This window comes from Ascaphus truei, unplaced genomic scaffold, assembly GCF_040206685.1.
Source record: "Ascaphus truei isolate aAscTru1 unplaced genomic scaffold, aAscTru1.hap1 HAP1_SCAFFOLD_437, whole genome shotgun sequence".
Classification (NCBI taxonomy): domain Eukaryota; kingdom Metazoa; phylum Chordata; class Amphibia; order Anura; family Ascaphidae; genus Ascaphus; species Ascaphus truei.
Window position 1 is genome coordinate 113,161 of NW_027456768.1, and position 23,673 is coordinate 136,833.

Genomic DNA, 23,673 nt, shown 5'->3' on the forward strand with positions numbered 1-23,673 from the left:
GGTATACAGAGGAGTTCATGGTCGACTCAATGACTGCAAGCTTTCCAGGTCCTGTGGCTGCAAAACAAGGTCAAATCATCACCCCTCCTCCACCGTACTTGACAGTTGGTATGAGGTGTTTGTGCTGATATGCTGTTTGGTTTTCGCCAAACGTGGCTTTGTGCATTATGGCCAAACATCTCAATTTTGGTCTCGTCTGTCCAAAGAATATTGTTCCAGAAGTCTTGTGGTTTGTTCAGATGCAACTTTGCAAACCTAAGCCGTGCTGCCATGTTCTTTTTAGAGAGAAGAGGCTTTCTCCTGGCAACCCATCCAAACAAACCATACTTGTTCAGTCTTTTTCTAATTGTGGTAAAATAATAAGTGCAAATTAGCGCTAGTGTAAACAATATTATACAGTGATACAAACAGTGGAACAAAACCTGTGATACAGTTTGTGATGAAGGTAGTCCTGGAGCTGCCTGAGAGGTTGAGCCGGTATCTTCCAACCAGATGAGAAGATTTGTGTAGAATAACCTCCTATGGCGCTGAGGGTAGAGAATGGGATGGAGTCTTGTGCAATGGTTTCTTCTTGTATGGGTAACCTCAGAGAGGGGGACAAGAGATAAACAAAAAACACCACAATAGTGTATTACCCTTGAGACAACATATGCCGTGGTGGACAAGATACAAAGAGCCTTTATTGGTTAAAACAATTGTAACCTCAATTGATATAAAACTTATGTTGAATTAATAAACAGTAGATTATTCTCCTGCTGAATAAGAAAAAGCTCCCAAGCGCTTGTGCTTAAGGAAGCTGTGTTGCTCCGCCGTTTGGTAAAAACTGAAATCCTACTCACCGTCCATGAGTAGGACATGTGCAGTGGTTCGGGGTCTTTTGCCAGGAATAGCCGCTCGCCGTGGGGTGCAGAACGTCCGTTAGTGCGGGGAGATCTCCTGCAGTCCTCGTGGTCTTGCTGCCAACAGAGTTTTTTCAAACGTCTCCTCCGCTGACGTCACCGTCTGGTATGCACAGCTACGGTGTCCCTGGATGACCACAATCCTTCCTACGTGTTTCGAAACTCCAATTGATGGGTTTCTTCGTCAGGGATTTTCTTATTCAGCAGGAGAATAATCTACTGTTTATTAATTCAACATAAGTTTTATATCAATTGAGGTTACAATTGTTTTAACCAATAAATGCTCTTTGTATCTTGTCCACCACGGCATATGTTGTCTCAAGGGTAATACACTATTGTGGTGTTTTTTTGTTTATCTCTTGTCCCCCTCTCTGAGGTTACCCATACAAGAAGAAACCATTGCACAAGACTCCATCCCATTCTCTACCCTCAGCGCCATAGGAGGTTATTCTACACTTTTTCTAATTGTACTGTCATGACCTATAACATGCTAACTGAGGCCTGTAGAGTCTGAGATGTAACTCTTAGTTTTTTTGCAATTTCTTTGAGCATTGCACGGTCTGACTTTAGGGTGAATTTGCTAGGACCTCCACTCCTGGGAAGATTGGCAACTGTCTTGAATGTTTCCCACTTTTGAATAATCTGTCTCACTGTAGAATGATGGACTTTAAATTGTTTGGAAATGGCCTTATAACCCTTCCCAGATTGATGGGCAGCAATAATTTATTCTCTAAGATCATTGCTGATGTCTTTCCTCCTTGGCATTGTGTTTTGGGATACAAGAATAAAAAGGCGACTTACAAATTAAATGGAGATATATTGGGGGAATCCTTGATGGAGAAGGATTTAGGAGTGCTTGTAGACAGCAGGCTTAGCAATAGTGCCCATAGTCATGCAGTAGCTGCAAAGGCAAACAAGATCTTATCTTGCATCAAACGGGCAATGGATGGAAGGGAAGTAAACATAATTATGCCCCTTTACAAAGCATTAGTAAGACTACACTTTGAATATAGAGTACAATTTTTGGCACCAATCCTAATAAAAGACATTATGGAACTAGAGAGAGTGCAGAGAAGAGCCACCAAATTAATAAAAGGGAATGGACATTCTAACTTATGAGTAGAGGCGACCTAAATTAGATTTATTTACATTAGAAAAGAGGAGTCTAAGAGGGGATATGATAACTATATACAAATATATTCAGGGACAATACAAGGAGCTTTCAAAAGAATTATTCATCCCGCGGGCAGTACAAAGGACTCAGGGCCATCCCTTAAGGTTGGAGGAAAGGAAATTTCACCAGCAATAAAGGAAAGGGTTCTTTACAGTAAGGGCAGTTAAAATGTGGAATTCATTACCCATGGAGACTGTGATGGCAGATACAATAGATTTGTTCAAAAAAAGGTTGGTGTCACGGGAGACTCCTGTGGCGGGTAGGATCTCGGTGGCCGGAACAGCACGAGTGTAGTAGGGGTCACAAGCAGGAGTCCAAGGCAGGCGGCAGGTAGCGAAGTCAGGTACAAGCAGAGGTCCGAGGCAGGCAGCAGGTAGCGAAGTCAGGAAACAAGCAGAGGTCCGAGGCAGGCGGCAGGTAGCGAAGTCAGGTAACAAGCAGAGGTCGGCAACGAGGAGACTGGAACAGGACAGGGGAGCAAGGACAGGTCTGGGGGCAGGGACTGAGAACAGGAACAAACAGGGACAAGCCAGATTACCAGCAAGGGCTTTTACTGTGAACAGACTTCTATAATACAGGTACAGATCAGGATCAGAGGCATGTGCATAGGAGTCTGACTTCAAGCAAAGGCAATTGAACAACCAGGAAGCAGAAGCTATAAAGGACAGAGACAGGAGCAACAAGAAGACAGACAGGCAGACAGAGGAACCCAGAGCAAACAGAAGGCAGCAGCACACCCGGTGGACAAAGAAGCTATGGCTAGGCAGGAGGTCTAGGAGACCCTGACATTACTCCCCCCTCTCGAGAGCGTTCTCCGGACGATCCTCCAGGCTCTTCAGGGAAACCTTGATGGAAGGCCAACTTAGTGTGTATGTCAAGTGCTGATGGGAAATCTGTGAGAGGTGCATTTATCCTTATTACAGGAGCGTAGGCATCAGCGTCAGATACATTAGGCATAGCAAGGAACTTCGCAAGGAATCCATCTAACGTCATAGCAGGGGCATCAGGAACAGATACAACAGGCTCTTCACATGCACCAGTGGGGACATATAGTTCACTTTCCGTGGTCTCTTTTTGTGACCAACATATCTCTTTTAGTTTTGGAATCAGGAACTTCCCAATGGGTAGATACAACTCAATCACAGTGTCATGGACATCAGGAACATGGGCCTTAGGAACAGGTGCATCAGACTCTCCATACAAGTCAATGGGGACATTAAGTTCACTCTTCGTGGTCTCTTTTTGTGACTGCCATCTTGTGGTATCACCCAATGAAAGACCAGCTATTTGTGTTTTCAGCTCTTGAAGCTGTCCTTCTGCACTTCTTTTCCTACTCAAAGCAGTTGTCAGTTCAGCTTCTTTGGAGTGGAGTCGTGACTCCATATCTCCCAGCAGACTTAGAACAAGGCTTAAATGTGTTTCTTTTTCTTTATTTCTGACCTGTAGCTGCCGGTACGCCTCATAGACTTTGTCCAGCTGCAGCCGGGCCTTCTCATGGGCTGTGTGATTAATCACTTTGCAGGCATCAGTCACCTTGACCCCACAGCGCAGTGTCAGGCCAGCCACTTGACGGACGGACACCTCCTCCCTCTCTTTTTTGGCAAGCTGTGTCTTGAGCTCAGCGATCTGCGCCTGTAGCGCTGTGAGATACTGTGATGTGTGTTCAGCTGTCAGCTTTAGCTCTTTCATTTGTAGGTGTTGTTGCAATTTCCACTCCTCAGTGAGAGATCCCTGCTTAAGTGCATCCTGCAATTCTCTTCTCAGGGCTTTCCTCTCTTCACTGTGATCATGTTGAGCTCGCTTCCATGCATCCCTCATCACGTCTTGGAGCTCTGCAAATTCCTTTGCTATGGTCTCAGCAGCTTGTCTTTTCCAGGTCTCTTTCTCTTGGGTGTACTGGCTGTTAAGGATGGAGCAGTGTTTCTGCTCCTCTAAGTCTTGCTTCAGATCCTGGACCGCCTTGTGCTCCCTCTCATACAGGGTTACCTGGGCTCTAAGCTCTTCCTCAAGTGAGGCAATGGTTATGCTCAGTGTGGCCTTCAGCTCCTCATGCTGCTCTTTGGGAACACACTGGGTACTCAGATACTCTTGCAGCATTTTTACCTTGTAGGCAGTCTGGAAACTTTCTTCCTGTAGAACTCGCTGCTTTTCCTCAGCATTCACCCTTTTCTCTTTCGTGTCCTGCAGATGTATATGCAGTTCTTGCAGCTGACTCTGTAGCATATTTTCTGCTTGTGTGCGCTGCTCCAGGGAGACACGTTCTTCTTGCAGCACTCTCTCTGTATCCTGCAGTGCTGTCTGCACGTCTATTTTTTCCCGGGCCAACTGTTTCTTCTCCTCTCCTAATTCATGGAGTTTCTCATCTCCTTCACTGACTTGGGCATAGAGATTCGTGCACTCTTGGGTTACAGTTTCAAAACTGATATTTAACCCTTGAAGATTTCTCTCAATGAACATAGTTCTGTGTTGAAGTGGCAACTCTTCTCCTTAGAGGCTTCCAGCTCTGTAGTAAGCCTGTGAACCTCTTTCTGAGATGCTTCCAGTGCTGCGTCAACTTGAGCCATGAAAGTCTGGTACTGGACAGAATCAGCGTAGGCCTTCTCCAGCTTACTTGACAAGATCACTCTGTCATTCTCCAACTGATATTTTTCTTTTTCCCAGTCACCCTCTGCTTTTTCCAGTGCTAATTGCATCCTTGACTTTTCTTCTATCAATAGTCTCTTCTCCTCTTCTGATTCATGGAGTCTTTTATCTCCTTCACTGGCTTGAACAGAGAAGTTCTTACTCATTTGGTTTATAGTTTCAAACCTTCTATTTAACTCTTCGGAGGCGTCTCTCATAGAACGTATCTCTGTTTTCAAGTAGCATCTCTCCTCCCGAACGACTTCCATCTCTTTTTTGAAGTAGCAAATCTCCTCCTGGGAGACTTTAAGCTCTGTATTAAGCCTGTCAATTTCCTTCATAGAGATTTCCAGGAATTCGTTACTTTTAGAAGCGAGGCGCTGATCCTCAGCAGCATCAGCATATGCCCTCTCCAGCTCACCTGACATGACATCCAGGTCACTCTCCAACTGGTGCTTTTCTTTTTCCTGGAGAACACACTGAGCAATTGCTGAGGAAAGACCGCTCTGTAGTGCAGCCTTGGCTTCTTGCTCCTTATCTAAACGTCCATGAAGACAATCAATCTCTTTCCGTGCAGATTGAAGCGTCTGAGTTAGGACATCTTTTTCTTGATTAAATACATCTTTCTTTTTCTTCCTTGCTTTGAGAAGTTCTGAAGAATCAGTGGTACTGTGTTCACATTTACTGCTCAAGACTGTTTTTTGAGTGGGAGCCATAATTTCAGACATGGGGAAACCACACTTCCCAAGAAACCAGTAAAGAGGAAATGTGTCTTAAAAGCAGAAGCATTAGAATGAACAACAGAAATATTAGACACAGAGAGACAAGATAGGAGAGCTGACCCTTTGAGACTTTAGCATCAGTCACGGAGATTTATAAATGCAAGGAAAAAACATAGACAGAGAAACCTGTAGTTATATCTGAAACTTTAGAAATCAGGCATAGAAATATCATAGACAGCAGGAAACTAATACAGAGAAAAACTTGCAGTTAGATCTGAAACTTTTGACATCGGACATAGGAATATCAGACAGAGAACCCTTCAGTTAAATCTGAAACTTTTGATATCAGGCGTAGGGATATCACAGGTTACAGAGAAACAAACTTTAGGGTAACTTGCAGGTAAACCGGAAACCTTAGAACCAATCATAGAAAGAACTACAGATTGCAGGAAAAAATCACAGTATGCAGTTACAAAATAATGGAAGCACTCTTGTCTTTTGAAATGGGAACCCTGTGAACAGCAGTGGTCCAACCAGGGATGCAGAGACAAGCCTTGTCCAGGGAATGAAAAGTCAGAGTCTAAAAAGGTGGCAACAGGTACTGCAAGGGTTAACCCAGGCACTGCACAAAAGAAAAATCTCAAAGAAAGGTGCACTTGTCTCTGCAGCAACAGTTCTAGTCTCAGCAAAAATGTTTTTTCGTTATGAACGCAATAATTCTTGCAGAACACTTAGCAGCAAAAAAAAAACCTTCCCAACTGGGATTTCCAAAAAAGAAACGAAAGTACTTTTCTTCAACCATGCGGATGTGGTCTGCAGCAGCAGGCAGGAAAGGGTGCAGGCAGAAGAAGAATCTGTTCCAGCGAGGTCCAGAAGTGGCCTTTGCTTTCTGTCACGGGAGACTCCTGTGGCGGGTAGGATCTCGGTGGCCGGAACAGCACGAGTGTAGTAGGGGTCACAAGCAGGAGTCCAAGGCAGGCGGCAGGTAGCGAAGTCAGGAAACAAGCAGAGGTCCGAGGCAGGCGGCAGGTAGCGAAGTCAGGAAACAAGCAGAGGTCCGAGGCAGGCGGCAGGTAGCAAAGTCAGGTAACAAGCAGAGGTCGGCAACGAGGAGACTGGAACAGGACAGGGGAGCAAGGACAGGTCTGGGGGCAGGGACTGAGAACAGGAACAAACAGGGACAAGCCAGATTACCAGCAAGGGCTTTTACTGTGAACAGACTTCTATAATACAGGTACAGGTACAGAAACAGATCAGGATCAGAGGCATGTGCATGGGAGTCTGACTTCAAGCAAAGGCAATTGAACAACCAGGAAGCAGAAGCTATAAAGGACAGAGACAGGAGCAACAAAAAGACAGACAGGCAGACAGAGGAACCCAGAGCAAACAGAAGGCAGCAGCACACCCGGTGAACAAAGAAGCTATGGCTAGGCAGGAGGTCTAGGAGACCCTGACAGTTGGACATCTTTTTAGATGGGAAAGGTATACAGGGATATACCAAATAAATATACATGGGAAGGATGTTGATCCAGGGATTAATCCGATTGCCAATTCTTGGAGTCAGGAAGGAATTAATTTTTCCCCTTAATGGGGTTTTTTGTTTGCCTTCCTCTGGATCAATAAGTATAGATATAGGATAAAGTATCTGTTGTCTAAATTTAGCATAGGTTGAACTTGATGGACGGAAGTCTTTTTTCAATCTCATCTACTATGTAACTATGTGTTAACACACACCTGAATGCTCCAGACCAGCAAACTGCTAAAACGTCGGCTTTTATACAGGTGGTCACACTTGCTGATGATCAATTAATCAAGAACATTTGATTAGCAGCACCTGTCTGCTACTTAGCATCTTAATTCCTATGGAAGCCGTAAGGGTGTACTTAGTTTTTGTAAGGATCCGCGCTGCGGGTATACCCGCGTCCAGCGCTTCCTTACCCCTTTTACAGGCCGTTCAGGCTCCCCAGCGGCGTTTCCCGCTGCTGCCCGCTGTCCCTGCGCCTCCAGGCCGCGCGCGTCACCCCTACGGGCGCGCGTACCCAGACTGCCATTGATTGGCGCCTCCGCTGACATGGCGCACGCTCCTTGCGTGTCTCTGCCCATTTCAGCTCCGTCTCCCAGGTTCCTCTTCCCCGCTTGGTCCTTCCCCTGTCCGTCCCTCTGCTCCTCCCCTTCTTCTGTCTACTCCCAAACCCTCCGGTACGTCTCTCCTATCCTCCCCCCCCCTCTGACGCTGCGCACTTACCTGGCACGCCCCTTCCCCATCAGCTATGCCTCCCAGGTCCTTCTTCCCTGTCTGTTCCTTCCCTTGTCCGTCCCTCCGCTCCTCCCCTCACTCAGGTCACTCCCAAAGCCTCTGGTAATTTTCCCCTATCTGGGTCTTACTTAGGCCACTCCTCTGTTCCTCCCCTCACGCCGATTGGTCCGAAACTTCTCCACTCTGCTCTCCTATCAGGTCCTCCTTCGGGCCACTCCTCTGTCACTCCCCTTCCACTGATTGGTCCCAGCCCCCTATTTAATCCCCCTTCACCACTTCCTCTTTGCTCTGCACAGCTTCTGTACCTTGGTGCTGTCTGCTGTTGCCTGGCCTCTCTTGTTTTTCAGTGACCGTTCCCGTCCCTGGACATTCTGCTGTCCTCCCTGGATATGACCTTTTGCTTTGGACTTTACTACGCCGCTCTCTGGAACCCTTGAACTTCGCTTTAGACTTTCTACGCTGCAGACTTCGACAACCCTTGGACACGGCACACGGACAATCTACTACGCTGCTCTCTCCACTCCTCAACCCAGGCTTACGGACAATCGTTTACGCTGCCCTCTCCAAACCCAGGACCCTTGACTTACGAACATTACCCTTCTCTGCCGGAGCTGTTAAGTACGGTACCATTTACATTCTAGTTTCCAGGACCATCTACGCTACTTCCACACTCCGGCCGTGCCCCTGTTTGCTACTAGGTGTGCGGTATTACTCCCTTCCACCTAATTCCTGGGGTCTCGTCTGGCTTGTGGGCAGGCCGAGCGTTACAATTTTTCAAACATGGCTTCTCCATTTTGGCTTTATTTTGGTTAAATAAATCATGACACGGTGTAATATGTCATGTGTCGTTGTTCATCTGAGGTTGTATTTACCTAATTTTAAGACCTGCTAAGGAACAGACGATTATTATTATGTCCTGATATGTAAAAACATAGAATTCAAAGAGGGTGTACTTTCTTTTTCACACAACTGTTTTACATGTTGGTGAAGGGGTGCACAATCATTTCTGGGGGGGGGGGGTTGGCAGTTAGAGGCCACGCGCTTCCCCGAAGACATTTAAATTAAATGCCGGGGATCGCGTGAGGCCGTTGTAACTTCACTTATGTTGCATTCCAGCGACACATCGCCATGGCAACCAGGCATAAAATGACCTGTCATTTGACGCTGGAGCTGAACGGAGAGTGGGGGGGGAGCAGGTAGGGGGGTTCGGGGAGATAAGTTTGCACTCCCCGGTGCTAGTGCATGATCCTGTCCTGTTTGAGATTTCTAGCTTTCTCCATGGTCTCCCAAGTTGGTCTCTGTCTCTGCCTCTCTCTCACTTCTTGATATTGCTGTGAAGGACAAGTACAGTCATATCCCTAACTGCAGAGGTCACCACCGTGTGCTGAAACGCTTCCACAGGAACCAGAAGCATTGTTAGAGTATCTGAATAACTCGTTGATGATGAACAATGACAAGAAGCAGATCACTTCCTCACATCTGTCTCTCCCACTGTAAAGTGTCACAGATCGAGAGGACCCATAGTCTTTCTCTTCTGTACCTCACAGTGACACAGACAGGAAAAGCCCTTATTACTTCAGATCTGTAGATCTTACCCATTCTGTTTGCTTCCAGAGCCCACCATGGAGCACCTGACTAATTCGATTATGATGGACAAGAAGCAGCGAACTGAGGGAATCTTGAATCACATCCTAGACATCATCTACCTGCTGACTGGAGAGGTGAGAGCTTCTAAAGATGGTCATAATGGCACCCCTCGTATTATCTTTTAAATAAAGTAGCAAAGATTACATTTTAGTGCATAATACTGTCCTGTTTGAGGATTCCTGAAATGTGGTAACTTTCCTCATAGTATTTCAGGTTGGTCTCTCTCCTATTGCTGATGTGATAGGACAAGTACAGTCACTGTTCCTAACTGTAGAGGTCACCAAGTGGAGAAACACTCCCACAGGGACCAGAGCGCATTCTTAGAATTTCTAAGTAACTCACTGATGATGAAAAAGTACAAGGAGCTGATGACTCCCTCATATCTGTCCCTCCCACTGCAAAGAGACACAGATAAATTTGCCCCATAGTCTTTCTTCTCTGTACTTCAAAATGCACAGTGACACAGACAGAAAATGCCCTTATTCCCTATATCTGTACTTCTGACATCTCCCATGTTATCTTTTGTCCCAGAGACCATTCTTGGAGCATCTGACTGACTCTCTGATGAACAAAATTAATAATGAGAAGATGACTGAGAGGATCTTGAATCACACCCAGGAGATCATCTACCTGCTGTCTGGAGAGGTGAGACATGCTGTACAGATGCAGCGGCCGTTATTCGAACACTTCACGCATTGTATACCTCGGAATACCCATGTCATGGCGCGGGATTTCTTCCAACTCTACCGCCCCTTCCCGCCTTAAGACGCGAGTGCAGAAAATGGCATTTTAGTGTTAAACACTGAAATTGGCACAGTAGCACAGTTCTGTACACATTACATTTCATTGCACAAATAGAAACAGAATCCATGCACAAACAAAGCTACCGCGATAAACAGTTGTGCTGGGCGATTGGTCGCGTTAATGCCGCGTGGACTACAGCAGCGCACACGCAAATTGTTCCGTGATTTATTAGAATAACGGCTGCTGCATCTGTATAATATCATAGTGCGTATGTGTGTTACTTTGAGAACCGATGTCCAGGGACAGATGCAGCTATTCAATGACAGAGCCTGGGACAGACAAGACGACTGAGCATGGGGAGAGCACAAGAGGGACATGTCTAGGTAGAAGGAGAGAACAGATAAAGTTGATCAACCATAAGTTTGGACACAATAGAGGATTTTGCTAGTGAGCGGATAGTCCCATTGATTGGCTTTTGTCAGAGATGAAATGAAGGACCGACCAGCCACGTTACCAAATACTGTCAGAAACATTTATCACCTACTTGACGAGAACCAATAATTGTGGAAAGCCTGCAAGAGGCGAGACCTACAAAAAACAATCGATCTGGAATGCGACGGCCGCATGTAGCGTGCAATCACGGAAGCTAAAAGTCGGAGAAAGGACCTCACAGAGCTCTGGCGCATCCAGACATTTAACGAGGTCTTTAAACAAGACTACACGTGCAAGGGCCAATTACTGTCGAAAAGAGCCATGAAATTTGAGAGAGCCCATATTGAAGGGGAGGAGCAAAGGGACACTGATGCATCCACCGCTGCCTCTGCACGTTGGAACACCAATTTGGAAGAAAACTTAGAGGTTTACATGTAGGAAAGGAAGCCGTCGCTGCTGAAGCCCAAGCCGAGATCTTTGAAGAAGCCGGAAGACAAGGTGGCGGGGAGCACTGGAGAAATCCAATAGCTTTAGAAGATCCAGCACACCAGAGACTATTTAATAAATCATGCCAGTATGAACGCCAGTATGAACGCCAGTTCACCAACTCTACCCGATGAGGAGGGTATTACAGATGCCAAAGCAATGGAGACTCCACATGAAACAGAGGAACAGCATCTTCAAGCATACGCTACATGGGATGGCTACATCTACCACAGTGAACCACACACTCGCATGGGTACAGATGCACTACACTAAGCTCGCAATCCAGATACGTTAACACAGAGAACACCCTTTCTCATACTTACACACTGTCACGTTACATCCACTGCACGTAAAAGACGACTGCAGGGTTCCCCTCAGCAAGGACTATTGTACATAACGCATACCCAACACACACACCAAAGGCATCCAATAAACCCTTCTCCACCTTACGGTTCAATGTTGTGAACCAATATGATGGACAGAGCAACATACCCAACTACAACAGCCCACATCTTCAGCCCTGGGTACACCAACCGTATCTAGTACAAGTTATTTAAAGAAACGAAAGACCAGTCACAAGATACAATAATACCAGAACACCTATCCCAGTCCATAGGACATGTGATGCCCATAGAGGAGTGTATTACCGAGTCCTGAAAATTGCCGGGTAGCGAGTACCCGGTGGAAAAATAGAAAATTTGCAATGCCGGTGAAGGAAAATCCATTATTTCCTCCCCTGGCTTCAGAACCGAGAGGAGCCTTTCCTCTGCCAAGTAAACTGAAGCCTTGTGACTGGATACACCATCTGCACCGTTTGCAGCAGACTTCCCAGGAAGCTTTCACGCCCTGCCACTGTTATCTTTTTGATGAACTATCAATCCTGGTAGACGAACGAAATGAAACGTAACGCAAGCCAGGTTTCAAATCCTTTGTCTCAATTTATTACTCATAGGGTTATGATTTTTATACAGAAAAAAAAGATATTGGTTAGAGGCGTAACATAGGCGTAACATAGGCGTAACATAGGCGTAACATAGGCGTATACTAGGTGTTTCTTGGGCGTAGCTTTGATTAGAGGCGTGATTTAGGGGCAGGACATATTAGTGGCGTGTCTTTTGGGACGTGTCTTTCCCAATACAAGCAATGTCTGAATACATAGCTTATTCATTGTCTGTTATCAGAGACCTTGAGTCTTTAGCAACTATATTACACTATTTTTCTTCTTGCAGAGAACCATTCTATTATATTCTAACTAAAACATCAGGAAATTGGCAACACAAAAGTATCGTAGTAATATCCTGACCAGGAAGAAAGGAAATGCAATTTGGCAGAAACTGAGTGCATTTAGGAATTATATTTCAGCAAAAGGCTGACTACAGAATCTTAACTAGTTATGACCAGACAAAATGGAAGCTTAACATGAGTGCAGATTCTGGCCTGAGATACTGGTCCTAACAGCGGGTACCAAGGACCTGGACCAGGCAGCTTTGAATTACCTGCAGCTGACAGCAGAGGGTGAGAAGGACCACTGCAACTTGTGGGAGCAATGGCGACATGCTGGTGGCGGTGGAAGCAGAGAACGTCATTGTTGAGCCAGTGGGAGCAGCAGAACACATCCTATCACAGTGGGAGCTGGGAAATGTTACCGGAGCAGGGGCATTAATTTTGGACAGCCAGCTCCTTATCCTTCGCAGAGCTCCTCATCACCCTCCACCGCTGGCTACAGGTAAGTTTTCTGCTGCTCTGCTCCTGCCGTTCTCCAAGAAGAGGACCGATGGAGCAGAGCAGAATGGAAATTACTGGACACCGGATCACAGCCCCCTGGGTAATTTCTGGATGCCCAGTACATCACTACCATAGAGGAAACCAGGAGCCTATTCAATTAACTTGGAGTTTGCTTCAAATGCTGCACTTCCAGAAGTCACCTCTTCAGAGACTGTAAAGATGCTATCAAATATACAGAGTGTGACAGTGACATGTAGCAGCTTTATATCCAGAGACATTTAACCTAACTGACTCAAGGCCCCCAACCCTGTTTCAAAGTATGGTGGAGAGAGAGAAGAGTAAATAACACCACCATCAGTCACATTCAAGTGCACCAAGGTTTGTGGAGAAGGAGGTGATGCGAGATCCTGCTCTAAAATATGTCTTGTAGTACATCCAGAGTGACAATCTGAAAAGGCTATAAGAGTGTACACCATCATTGATGATCAAAGCAACTGATCTTTAGTTAGGTCAGAGTTCTTTGACTTGTACAACATATGAGACAATGCTTCCCTCCTACACACTCAGAACATGCGCAGGAATGATGGAGACAACAGGTAGTAGAGCAAATGGCTACATCACGTGTTCCATAGATTGTAGAATAAAGATACCACTCCCTACTCTATACGAGTGTAGTCAGATGCCAGAAAATAGCTAAATTCCCACACGAGACATGGCACGTCATCACCCTCACCTCAGAAGAATTGCTGATCGTGTCCCACTGTTAGACCAAGAGAAACAGGTCTTACTACTGCTTGGCAGGTATATCTTGAGGGTATACAAAGTCCGCAAACAGCTAAATGGATCCCATAACACCCCATATTCCCGAAGACTTGACCTGGTATTGGTAATTGTGTGTGACGTATGCATTGCCAAGGTGCACAGACCTGACAACGTCGATGCCCAATAAGCAAACATTGGATAATGGACGTGCATCTCTCTTCAAACCATGTCCTAACCACTTCGACATAAAAGTAGGGCTTGGCAACAAGGAGAAAGAAAGGCATATCACTGAAACTTACAGAGATATCTTTACATGAGAGAAGTGTGGAAATGGTCTAGGATGTACAGCATTGCAGACAACAAAAGACAATGATAAACCAGCTCCATCAATGGAAGACAGATTTACTGAGGATGATGGATAAAGACCTCTTTACAGATGAATCAAACAGTTTGGTGACCTGCTTCCATTTAATTCACCCAGAGGACATCTCCCAAACAACAGAGAACAGGCCCTCTCTAGACTTGCTTTGCTGCGTTACAACTTGGAAAGGAAGCCAGAGACAAAGCGTCACTTTATGGACTTCAGGCAGAAGATATTCGACAGTGGTTAGCAGAACCCACTCCTCCACTGAAGGAAGGCGAAGAATGCTGGTACCAGCATTATTTAGCGTTTACCACCCCCATAAACCTGGTCAAATCCAGGTGGTATTTAATTCAAGTGTTCAATTCCAAGGAGTCTCCTTAAACTATTCTCATTACTGGACCAGACTTAACGAATTGTCTTCTAGAAATGTTAATCTGCTTTAGGAAGGAGGGGGAAGAATTCAAACAGGAAAAAGACGGTACACAGACAAAAAAAGGTAACGCTGGACGTGGTGACCAAGAACAATGTTTATTGATTAAAATACAAAAACGTGGTGCTTGCAAGTTCTCTAACATGTTTCGTATGGCGTAGGTGCTTTGTAAAGCCTTGTGATTTGAGCCGTCTGTGGAAATCCGGGACTGAGATACTCCATTTCCTCATTTCTGTTCATGTTCCTACAATAAAACATCAAAAGTTCAAAGACTCCATTTTGTATGAAAGAAGGAATCATCTGCTTGTCTCAATTTATTAAGCCTCAGTAAGCCGGAGACAGAACAAATATATAATGTGCTTTTTGTGAAAAAGGTGGGGATTCTGGGGTCCTCAATCAATCTTTTTGTGAGAAGCTATTAGCACAGTAGCCGTCTACGCACTCGAGAGCTCACGCATGCGCAGACTACTGTGTTAATAGCTTTTAAGGGCTGATGTGATGGTGAAGGGGTTAAGCAGGCTCATTAATTAATAAAGTTTTAGGCCACTTGGTTACCCCTGATCCATGTGTTGAGGTCCTAGAGTGTCAGCTCTTGGACCCAGATGTCAGAAATGCATGTTGCAAATTACTGTGACTGTGTGCAAATTATGCGACATTAAAGATTTATTTGTGTTTTGCTTTTCTGGGTGCTGGGGCCAGGAGATTTCTAGGCTGTTAGTTTTAGCGTGGGTTTGCCGGAGAAAGTCTTTACATAATGTGTCTATGTATTGGGGTTCCAGAGTTCTGGGATACCCCAAAAGTTGGATCTGGGAATCGAGTGAGATTCTTGGATGCAGCAAAGCACATTGCTCCGGGCAAACTCTGACTCTGAAAACGTTCTTACGACTCACCGCCAGGATTCCTGCTGCAGCATCATCCAGACAAGGTAACCGGGCATGGAGGGGTTAATGGATACCTGCAACCATACAGGGGGTCCCTAGTATAAAGAGAGGTCCCCAGTATAACGAAGGGTGCCCAGATACATTAACAAAACACGCAAAACCCCAGCAAGCTCTTTTTGGGAACCCCTGAGCCCCCACAAAATATAATAATATATGCCCAGATACATGCCCAGGTACCCTGAACCTGGCATAGGGGTTCAGGGGATGCTCCAGCTATAGGATAAAGCTGAGAATGATTTCTTGTGTGTTAAAGGTTTAAAAGTTATTTGTAGAGTGTGCCAAGAATGAGGCTAGTGAGTGTAGACAATATATACCCTCACTCCATCCCTGACACTAGAACTCGGACTTACACATCTTTATCACACAAAAATATAGGACACAGTATATTTTATTAAAGCGTTATATTTAATAGGTATATGTACTGATAATGAACTGTGGGATTTCCAAGTCATGGATTCCGAGGGACCAGATGTCTACCAAGCTTGGTGCCTATGGGTCTGTTCGGTGTCCGGACTTGAAATCCTCAGGGATGCCACGGTGTTAGAACAAGAGGGGTAGTGCAGTTCTGCTTGAGTACCCGCATCCTGGGCTAACACAGGGCTATCCGGCCACCATTTGCCAGAGCCCAGACTCTGTGGAGCTTGTACAGCAGGTGGGTGTGGTGGTGAAGGGGTTAACCAGGCCAATAATAAAGGTCTTATGCCCGGCTGGTTACCCCTAAACCTTGGACTGGCCATGGACTTTTATACCTGATCCCTCTCTCCAGACTATTTTTAATAACGCAATAAAAGGGTTTTTACTAGCATGTTATTTAACTTCTTCATTATGAGTGCATTCAGTAGGTTACTTTCTTCTTTTCAGTGCTTCCAATTATTAGCCCTACATTGCACCTTCTGATTATTACTCTTTTCTGTTAAATTATTCAGGCAGATGCGAACAAACCTCCACTTTCTTCCCCATCCCCCTATTACATTTACCCCTAAACCTTGTTTGGGATGAGGAGGTTAATTGCTGGTCACCACAATGCCTTGTTTCCCCTATACATTTATTTATTTATAAAATATTTTACCAGGAAGTAATACATTGAGTTACCTCTCGTTTTCAAGTATGTTCTGGGCACAGAGTTAAGACAAATAATACATGTTTACAAATACAGTTACATAATGAGCAGGGTATACATTATATACAAGACATTGCATGCACAGTTAAAGATAATTTGTAATATGGGCATATGAAACAGTTACTATCTGTAATGTCCCTGTTTTGCAGCTCAGAAACTAGCTGCAGTCCTATGAATGTATGTTGAATGTGCAAACGATATTCGCGACACAAGGGTAAGCTCTTAGTGCTGTGCCAAGCATTAATTGAAGAAGCGCGTCTGTGGTAAGGGGCTACATTGAAGCTCTGTATCACTTCCTAAACCGCAAAACACTCCGGAGAAGTCTTAACCATAAACTCAAGTGGATAAGTGGTTTGCGGTTTATTTGAAGTAGTGGAATGCAACAATGTATCCTGCGGTCTTGTTAACCAATTAAGGTCACGTGGTGGAGTTCTTCTGCGGTTACTGATCCCGGCAAGCAGTGATACATTGTATGCCATGACTCAAACCGCAAACCACATCACAGAGCCTATTCAATTAAGTAGCTAACTTTTGTTAGGAAGGAGATAGCACTCTAGTTTTTGGTATACAGATAGTTGAGGACGTAACATTCACATACCTATCGTTTTTATCTCACCCACACATATAGAAACCATATATAAAAATAAAATGGGTTTCAGCTATGTTTTAAAATGTAGAGACAGTAACCCTTGCCTGTCCGCCCGGCAATGAATCCATTAGCATGTCAATATGGTAAGGGTGGATGAGCTGAGGGATTTTTCATCTCCGTACTTCACAGGGCACCCTGAGGAGTTGGCGCCACAGCGTCTAGAGAAGTCCGGAGTTGAAAAGCCTCAGAGACCCTAGGTGTTAGGTCGGCCGGAATATTGCAAAGTACCAGATACTGGTACGCAGTATAGGCTATCAACACTTGGTAGCCAAACCCCAGTCTTACTGTTGCCAGGTAAGGAGTTGGGCCCGGTATGCTAAGCAGCTTAAGTGCCAAGTTGGCGCATGCTCTTAGCAAACCGGGAAGCAACTTCTGCCCATTTTGTAAGCTACTGGCAAGTTTGGGACAGGTGGGAAAAGTTGTTCCCATGGGAGGATTGGCTGGGTATGTTACAGATAGGACCCATAACCCTATAAAAATGCCTACAGCCCAGTCCTAGATAGATCCATCTGAGATTCACCAAGATCCGTCCAAGTTACAGCAGCAGCGGTTCCGGAGTGTGAGGTTTTAACTACATCGTAACCAAAGATCGCGCCCCTCTTCCAGAATTCATTTGAGCTAAGGATTCCTGAACGAATCCTGTAAGGACTAAACGAAAAGATTTCCTCCGGCGGAGATACAGGGGTGCCAACTTGCGCCCCTAGCCAAGGATTGTCACACGGCTCAAATCACACACCCACTCGCATGCGTGCAGGGGTGCCAAGAGACTGTTGTCAATTCATTCGTTCCGTGGACATTTTATTTTGTTTTCCCATCCCAGTAAGTGTTTATTAAGAGTAATTGTTTAGAATTGTGTGTTTGTCTTAGAAGGAAATTAATTACAATATTTTTGCCTGCCTTGTTGTGCTCAATCCAAAATCCCGGTATTAATGTGATGATAAGCCTTGGTCTCCAGTGACAGTGGGCTCAGTAAGCAAAGAGGCAGAGGTGCCATGTTGGCGCATGCCCTTTTGCAGAATGAAAAAAGTTGCCCACCCAGCTTTACAATACCGGTAAATCGGTGATTGGCTGGCAGAGAAATTCCCACGCTCTGATAGGCTGTAGAGGTTTGTGAATGGGACACTGAAACCTATAAGGAGCCTTCCAGCCAATCGGGCAGATTCCAAGCGCCAAACCAACAGCGGCAAATTCAAAGGTGCTCTGTGCTGAATAGACGCGAGCCGGCTTCAAAGATTTTAAATGAGAAAAGTTTCTAAGTCCCACTTTTTGAGAACGTAGCAGTTGCGACTGGCATTGCATGCCGAAATCAGTTCCAGGAGTTTGTGAGTACCTCCCGGTCATTGGAAAGGGCTCCTACAGAGGTCATTTTTGTGAATTTCGTTTAAAGGACTATTTTATTCGTTAGCCCCGTTCCCAGTAAGTGTGTTAACCCTGTAAATTGTGTTACATTGTGTGTATGTCTTTTCCTGAAATACATGACAATTTATTTTACCTCCTTGCTTTGCTCAATCAATGATCCCGGTATAAAAAGGTGTTGATTAACCTGGTCTCCCGTGACAGGTGAGCAAACTTTTTAAGTGAGAGCCCCCCTTTTCGTCTATGATATTAGTGTGGCCCACCCTGCCTGATTTAATCCAAAGCCACATGAGAAAAAACTTTATTAAATCGGTATCGATATGCAATATAAATGTGAATACAAATACGTAAAAATACTTGCATAATACATCATTTTACAAAAAATGTGCCAAATTTTATATGGGTCTTTAAAATAAATCACGCCTTAATTTCCTCTCATCTCATATCCCTTCTCCCCCGTCTCATATCCCTTCTCCTCATCTCTCATCTCATACATAGCTCTCTTTTATTCTGTAGGAATACATAATTGTGAGGAAGAATTCCCCCCACAGCAGCATCCACCTGCTAACTGGAGAGGTGAGTACTGCTGGTGAATGTTACATTATACCAGATTCATGACTGTTCTGTCCCAGGTTCACTGTGGCAAGTGAGTAGAGACAGGCAGCTTAACTCTTTTGATGCATACAGAGTCCTTTTCTTCTGTAATCTCTATTGTAGAACAACAGTAACAAAAAAAGGGGTGGTCTGGGCAGGTAACAAATATAAGGGAAAAGTTAATTATATTAACTTTTCCAGAGGAGATAGGTGAGGTGACATCTCAAGACGGCTGCTGGCTGAAAGAGGCAGTTTGCTTATCTGTTCAAGAAGGAAATATGGCAAGGAGAAACCAACAGCCAGGGGTCTTGAAACATACCAAATTAGAGCCAGTACAGTAGTTACCCTTTACTGACCACGCTCTGTCTGGACCTGTGTGTATTATTATATCTTCTCTCTGATTCTCTGCATGTTCTTGTTTTACTGTCTCTTTATAAGTAATTACAGAATAAATTGCTTTATGTGAACGCTGAATGGGATTCTCTCTGTCTCAGGTACCTATAAGGTGTGAGGATGTTGCTGTCTATTTCTCTATGGAGGAGTGGGACTATATAGAAGGACACAAGGGGCTTTACAAGGACGCAATGGTGGAGAATTACAAGTCCCTCAAATCTTTGGGAATCCCATTAAACAGGAGTTCAGGTAGAACTATGTTTTAAAAAAGTTCATAGCTTCCTGCTAGATTCAATAGAAGTGACATACAGACAAACTCACGTGTAACAAAAATGGTAGAGATGAAAATAAAAAAGGGACGAGAACAAGAAACAATAGTGGTATTTGTTTCCAAAAGTTAATCAGTGTATTAACTAACATCCAATGGTTGCACTCACGTTTGGGAAGATCTTTTAAGCATTTAGCATTTGAGGAGTCTCTCCTTTAGCTCTCCCCTTGATCACTCTCCTGCACAAATCCTCTAGGGTTGCTCGGGCTGCAGACACAGCTTCCCTATAGTGTAGTTCGGATTCCATCCTCAAACCTACCTGTCGATATGTTCCATCGCCGTGTGGTTGCATATGCGCACTTAGTCCTTCTCGTCCAGGAAAGTCAATGGGGGCTGGGAAATGTCCTCTGTTTTCTCGGCTATCTCCATCCTACGCATTTCGCCGGGTACTCGGCTTCATCAGGGAAGCCACAGGGTTGCACTACTACTACTACTAAATCTAGCTGGAAGCTATGAGCTCTTTTGAACTTTTTTGGACTTATTTGTTTACCCCCCAGTGGAGGATGGATATTGACTTGCTACACCACGTGATTTATTGCTAAAAATCTATCAATTGTGGTTTTATTTAGCTGTGTTTTCTTAGAGTTTTTATAGATGTTTTTCACAATACATACATTCAGCAGCATAATATATTTATATCATATATACTTTTTTCAATATTAATGCACTTGTTAATAATTTAGTATTTAGTTGAGTAGCGCTTTTTGAATAGTTATATATAGAACTATGTTTTGTTTGTTATGGGCTTGAATCAAAATATCCCATTCAAGGTTGATGCCAATTATGTAAAAGATATTATCAGCAGAGACACAAGTTTGCAGTCTCTCTCTCTGCTGTGTTAGCAGAACACCGTCCCAAGTGTATTAAAATGGCGACGTAACCCTTGTGGGTAAAAAACTCTGAATTAAAATGTTTTTATATCTTAATTTAGATGTGAATCCTATGTAGATAGGGTCAATTAATTTTGAGATGGGACAAATCCATAAAAGATTCTTAAGAATGAATATACATTTTTACAATATCTTTAAACTGCTACAATGTATGGTGTAAATGTATACACATCTGTTTAATCCTCTATTAGAACTAACAGGCCTCCACAATGAAAACCTAGATATTGTATCAATTAAAGAGCAGAGAGAGGATGAGAGAGGGGAAAAGGACATTCAACCGGGGCATATCCACCCAGACCCCAGTGCAGGTGAGTAATATACAGGATAATTATCTCCATGGAACATGGGTCAGAATTAGTAAATAGTCTCCCCGAGTTCTTAAATGTTTAGTTCATGTAAATATGTTTGACTGTTTAAATCCCTTTAAAATAGTTGGTATTTATATTCCAATGTTAATTTCTAGCAAGTTCATTTGATAAAAAAAATGATTTAGGAAAAAAAAGTGAAAATGTATTCAGTTTACCGTTATTTTCTTTTCTGGGTCTCCAATCACTGCAATGGGTACTAAATAGGATAGTTCCTCCCCTTCAGCCGTAGTAGGACAGGAAACTCTTCTGCAGGTCCTATTATATAAGTCCCTCACCTTACCTGCAGGACAGACTTCGGTTTCTCCCATGGATGTAAAACTATATCTAATACGGAGAGGAGAGGAAAGTGAAGGAAGGATGATTACTTAATTTAAATGAAATGGGAAATTATTTTTGGAAGGAAATAGAAAACTGGTATTAAAACTGCGTTATCCTGTTGAAATGTCAAAGCCTGGAGATCACCCACTCTTCTCGATGATGTGATTGTCTTCCTGGTAAGTAGGGGGAATTTACAGAGACAGTAGGGAGGGTGTTCTGTTAAGTGCATCAGCAAGGGGTTGAGGTCAATGAATAAGATGTATAGAATCAGCCATGGAGAAACCCATATGGTTTGTTAAAGAGGTTTGTTTTAAGATTGGTCTTAATGGTGGAGAGCTAGGGGCCAGTCGGACATTTAGGGGAAGGACATTCCAGAGGCGTGGGTCAGTGAGGGAGAGAGAGGTTTTATATGGGAGATGACTTTAGATGCAAAAGGGACAGACAGAAAACGTCCTTGAGCAGAACGCAAGAGTTGGACATGTGCATAATGAGATATTAGTACTGAGAGGTAAGGAGGGTCAGAGGAGTGAATTGCCTTAAAAGAGAGAAGCGACATATTGTAAGTTATACAGGATAGAATAGGAAGCTTGGAGAGGGATTTTGGCAGGAGAGTCACTGAAACTAATTTAGGAGAGAGTGAAATGATTCTAGCAGCATTTAAGGTAGATTGTAGGGGAGACAGGTGAGAGCCGGGAAGGCTGGACAGTAGAAGGTTACAATAGATGAGATGGGAGAGGATAAGGGCCTGCATTCGAGTTTTAGCAGTAGAGCAACAGAGGAAAGGGTGTATCTTGGCAAATGGAGGAAAAAAACAAGAGTCGGGAAGATGTCTGATGCTAAATTCCTCTCTAGTAGTGCAGATAATGCCGAAACCTGGCCCTTTAAGTAATGTAGACGGAAACCCTTGTCAAAACCATCTTGCAAAAATTCTATCAATGACTAAAAAGAGAGATCAGAAAAATCTTGATTTTTCTTCTGATACCAACCTTGAAGTCAACGGTATATTAATGAGATTGAGATGTTCCTGGCTGGCATAAGTGTTGCAATTGCCTTATCTGAACATCCCTTCTTTTTCAGTATGTGCCACCTATTCTCCATGTCCCCTGAAAGACTGGGAGATGCCATGTGGGATCTTTTGCCATTTTCACCAGATGGGCAAACCATGTTCTTCTTGTCTTATTCGAGTGATCATATGAAAACCTTGAGCAGAAGCAGTCAACTTTTTTGTTTTTGAGATAGACCTCATGGAGCCTTCTCTGGGGCTGACCCTGTGGATACATCAGCTGGTAAAATATCCCAACATCTAATTCCCATTCATCTGGACGAATTCTTGTTCGGCTCAAAAAGTCAGCTGCAGCATTTTCTTTTGCATCTGGGAATATGAATCGCTGTGATGTTGTTCGTGTGGTCATCCTAAGACATGATGTGAGTCTCCCGCTTCTGGTTCCTTCTTCTTTTGCAATGTATTTTACCATGGCAATATTGTCAGATTCTACTCTTATATTATTGTCTTTAATACAAGCGTGACATTTTTTGATCATGTTCTTCACTGCGCGCATTTTTAGCATGTTTGCTGGAATCTCTTTGTAGGACCTTGGCCAACTTCCTTGTGCCAACCATCTTCCCATCTGCACTCCCTATCCAGAACTGATTGTTGGTTATTGTTATTCAATCACCTTCCTAGAGAGATCATGCATTTTTTAGATTTTGTGGGATTTCCCACCATCTTAGATCTAGTCCTGTTCTGGAATATATGTAAATAGTTTGCTCTAGATATTTTGGAGCTGTGTTCCATTGATGGTTTCATATAGAATCTTGCCCATCACCCATGATATTCCAGGATTGTGATTACTGTGTGTGTGTTTGACAGTAACACCTTTTGTCTTGAGGTGTTAACAATAATTCTTCCTGTTCATCCAGTCATTGATATATCTGGATAGCCCTCTATCTCAACTCAACCACAAATGGAACTACTACTTTGATAAAGGTGCTAATCCAAAAGGGATGGCAGTGTATATATAATGCCTCCCCCTGACTGGAATTATGAAGAATCTTTGATGGCTCTGTTTGATGGGTATGTTCAGATATGCATCCTTCAGGTCTATTGACACCAGCCAGTTCTTTGGCTTTGCTTTGTGAATAATTGTGTTTAATGATACCATCTTGAATTTTCTTAGTTGGAGGAAAGTATTGAACCTCCTGAGATCCAGTACTGCTCTGAATTCTCCATGTACTTTTCTGACCAGAAATATTCTGGAGTAATCCTGTTCTTTTTTGAGAATGAGGGACTTCCCTTATCACTCGATTCAGTGTTAGGTTCATTAGGATACGTTCTAATTCTTCGATTTCTATGCGCCATGTACTGCTGGAAATCAAAAATTATCTTCCTCTTGTTTCTGAGTGAACTCCAGATGGTAACCGTATTGGATGACTTAAAGAACCCACCTGTCTC

General features: G+C 43.9%; 1 protein-coding gene across 1 annotated transcript in view; it reads left to right on the forward strand.

Moving 5' to 3' along the window:
* Window positions 1-23,673, forward strand: part of LOC142484846 (uncharacterized) — a 33,881-nt gene that overhangs the window by 2,004 nt on the left and 8,204 nt on the right. Inside the window, 5 exon segments of the mRNA XM_075584080.1 lie at window positions 9,289-9,395; window positions 9,853-9,966; window positions 18,847-18,906; window positions 19,419-19,566; window positions 20,727-20,843. Coding sequence (XP_075440195.1) covers window positions 9,289-9,395; window positions 9,853-9,966; window positions 18,847-18,906; window positions 19,419-19,566; window positions 20,727-20,843 — 546 coding nt within the window.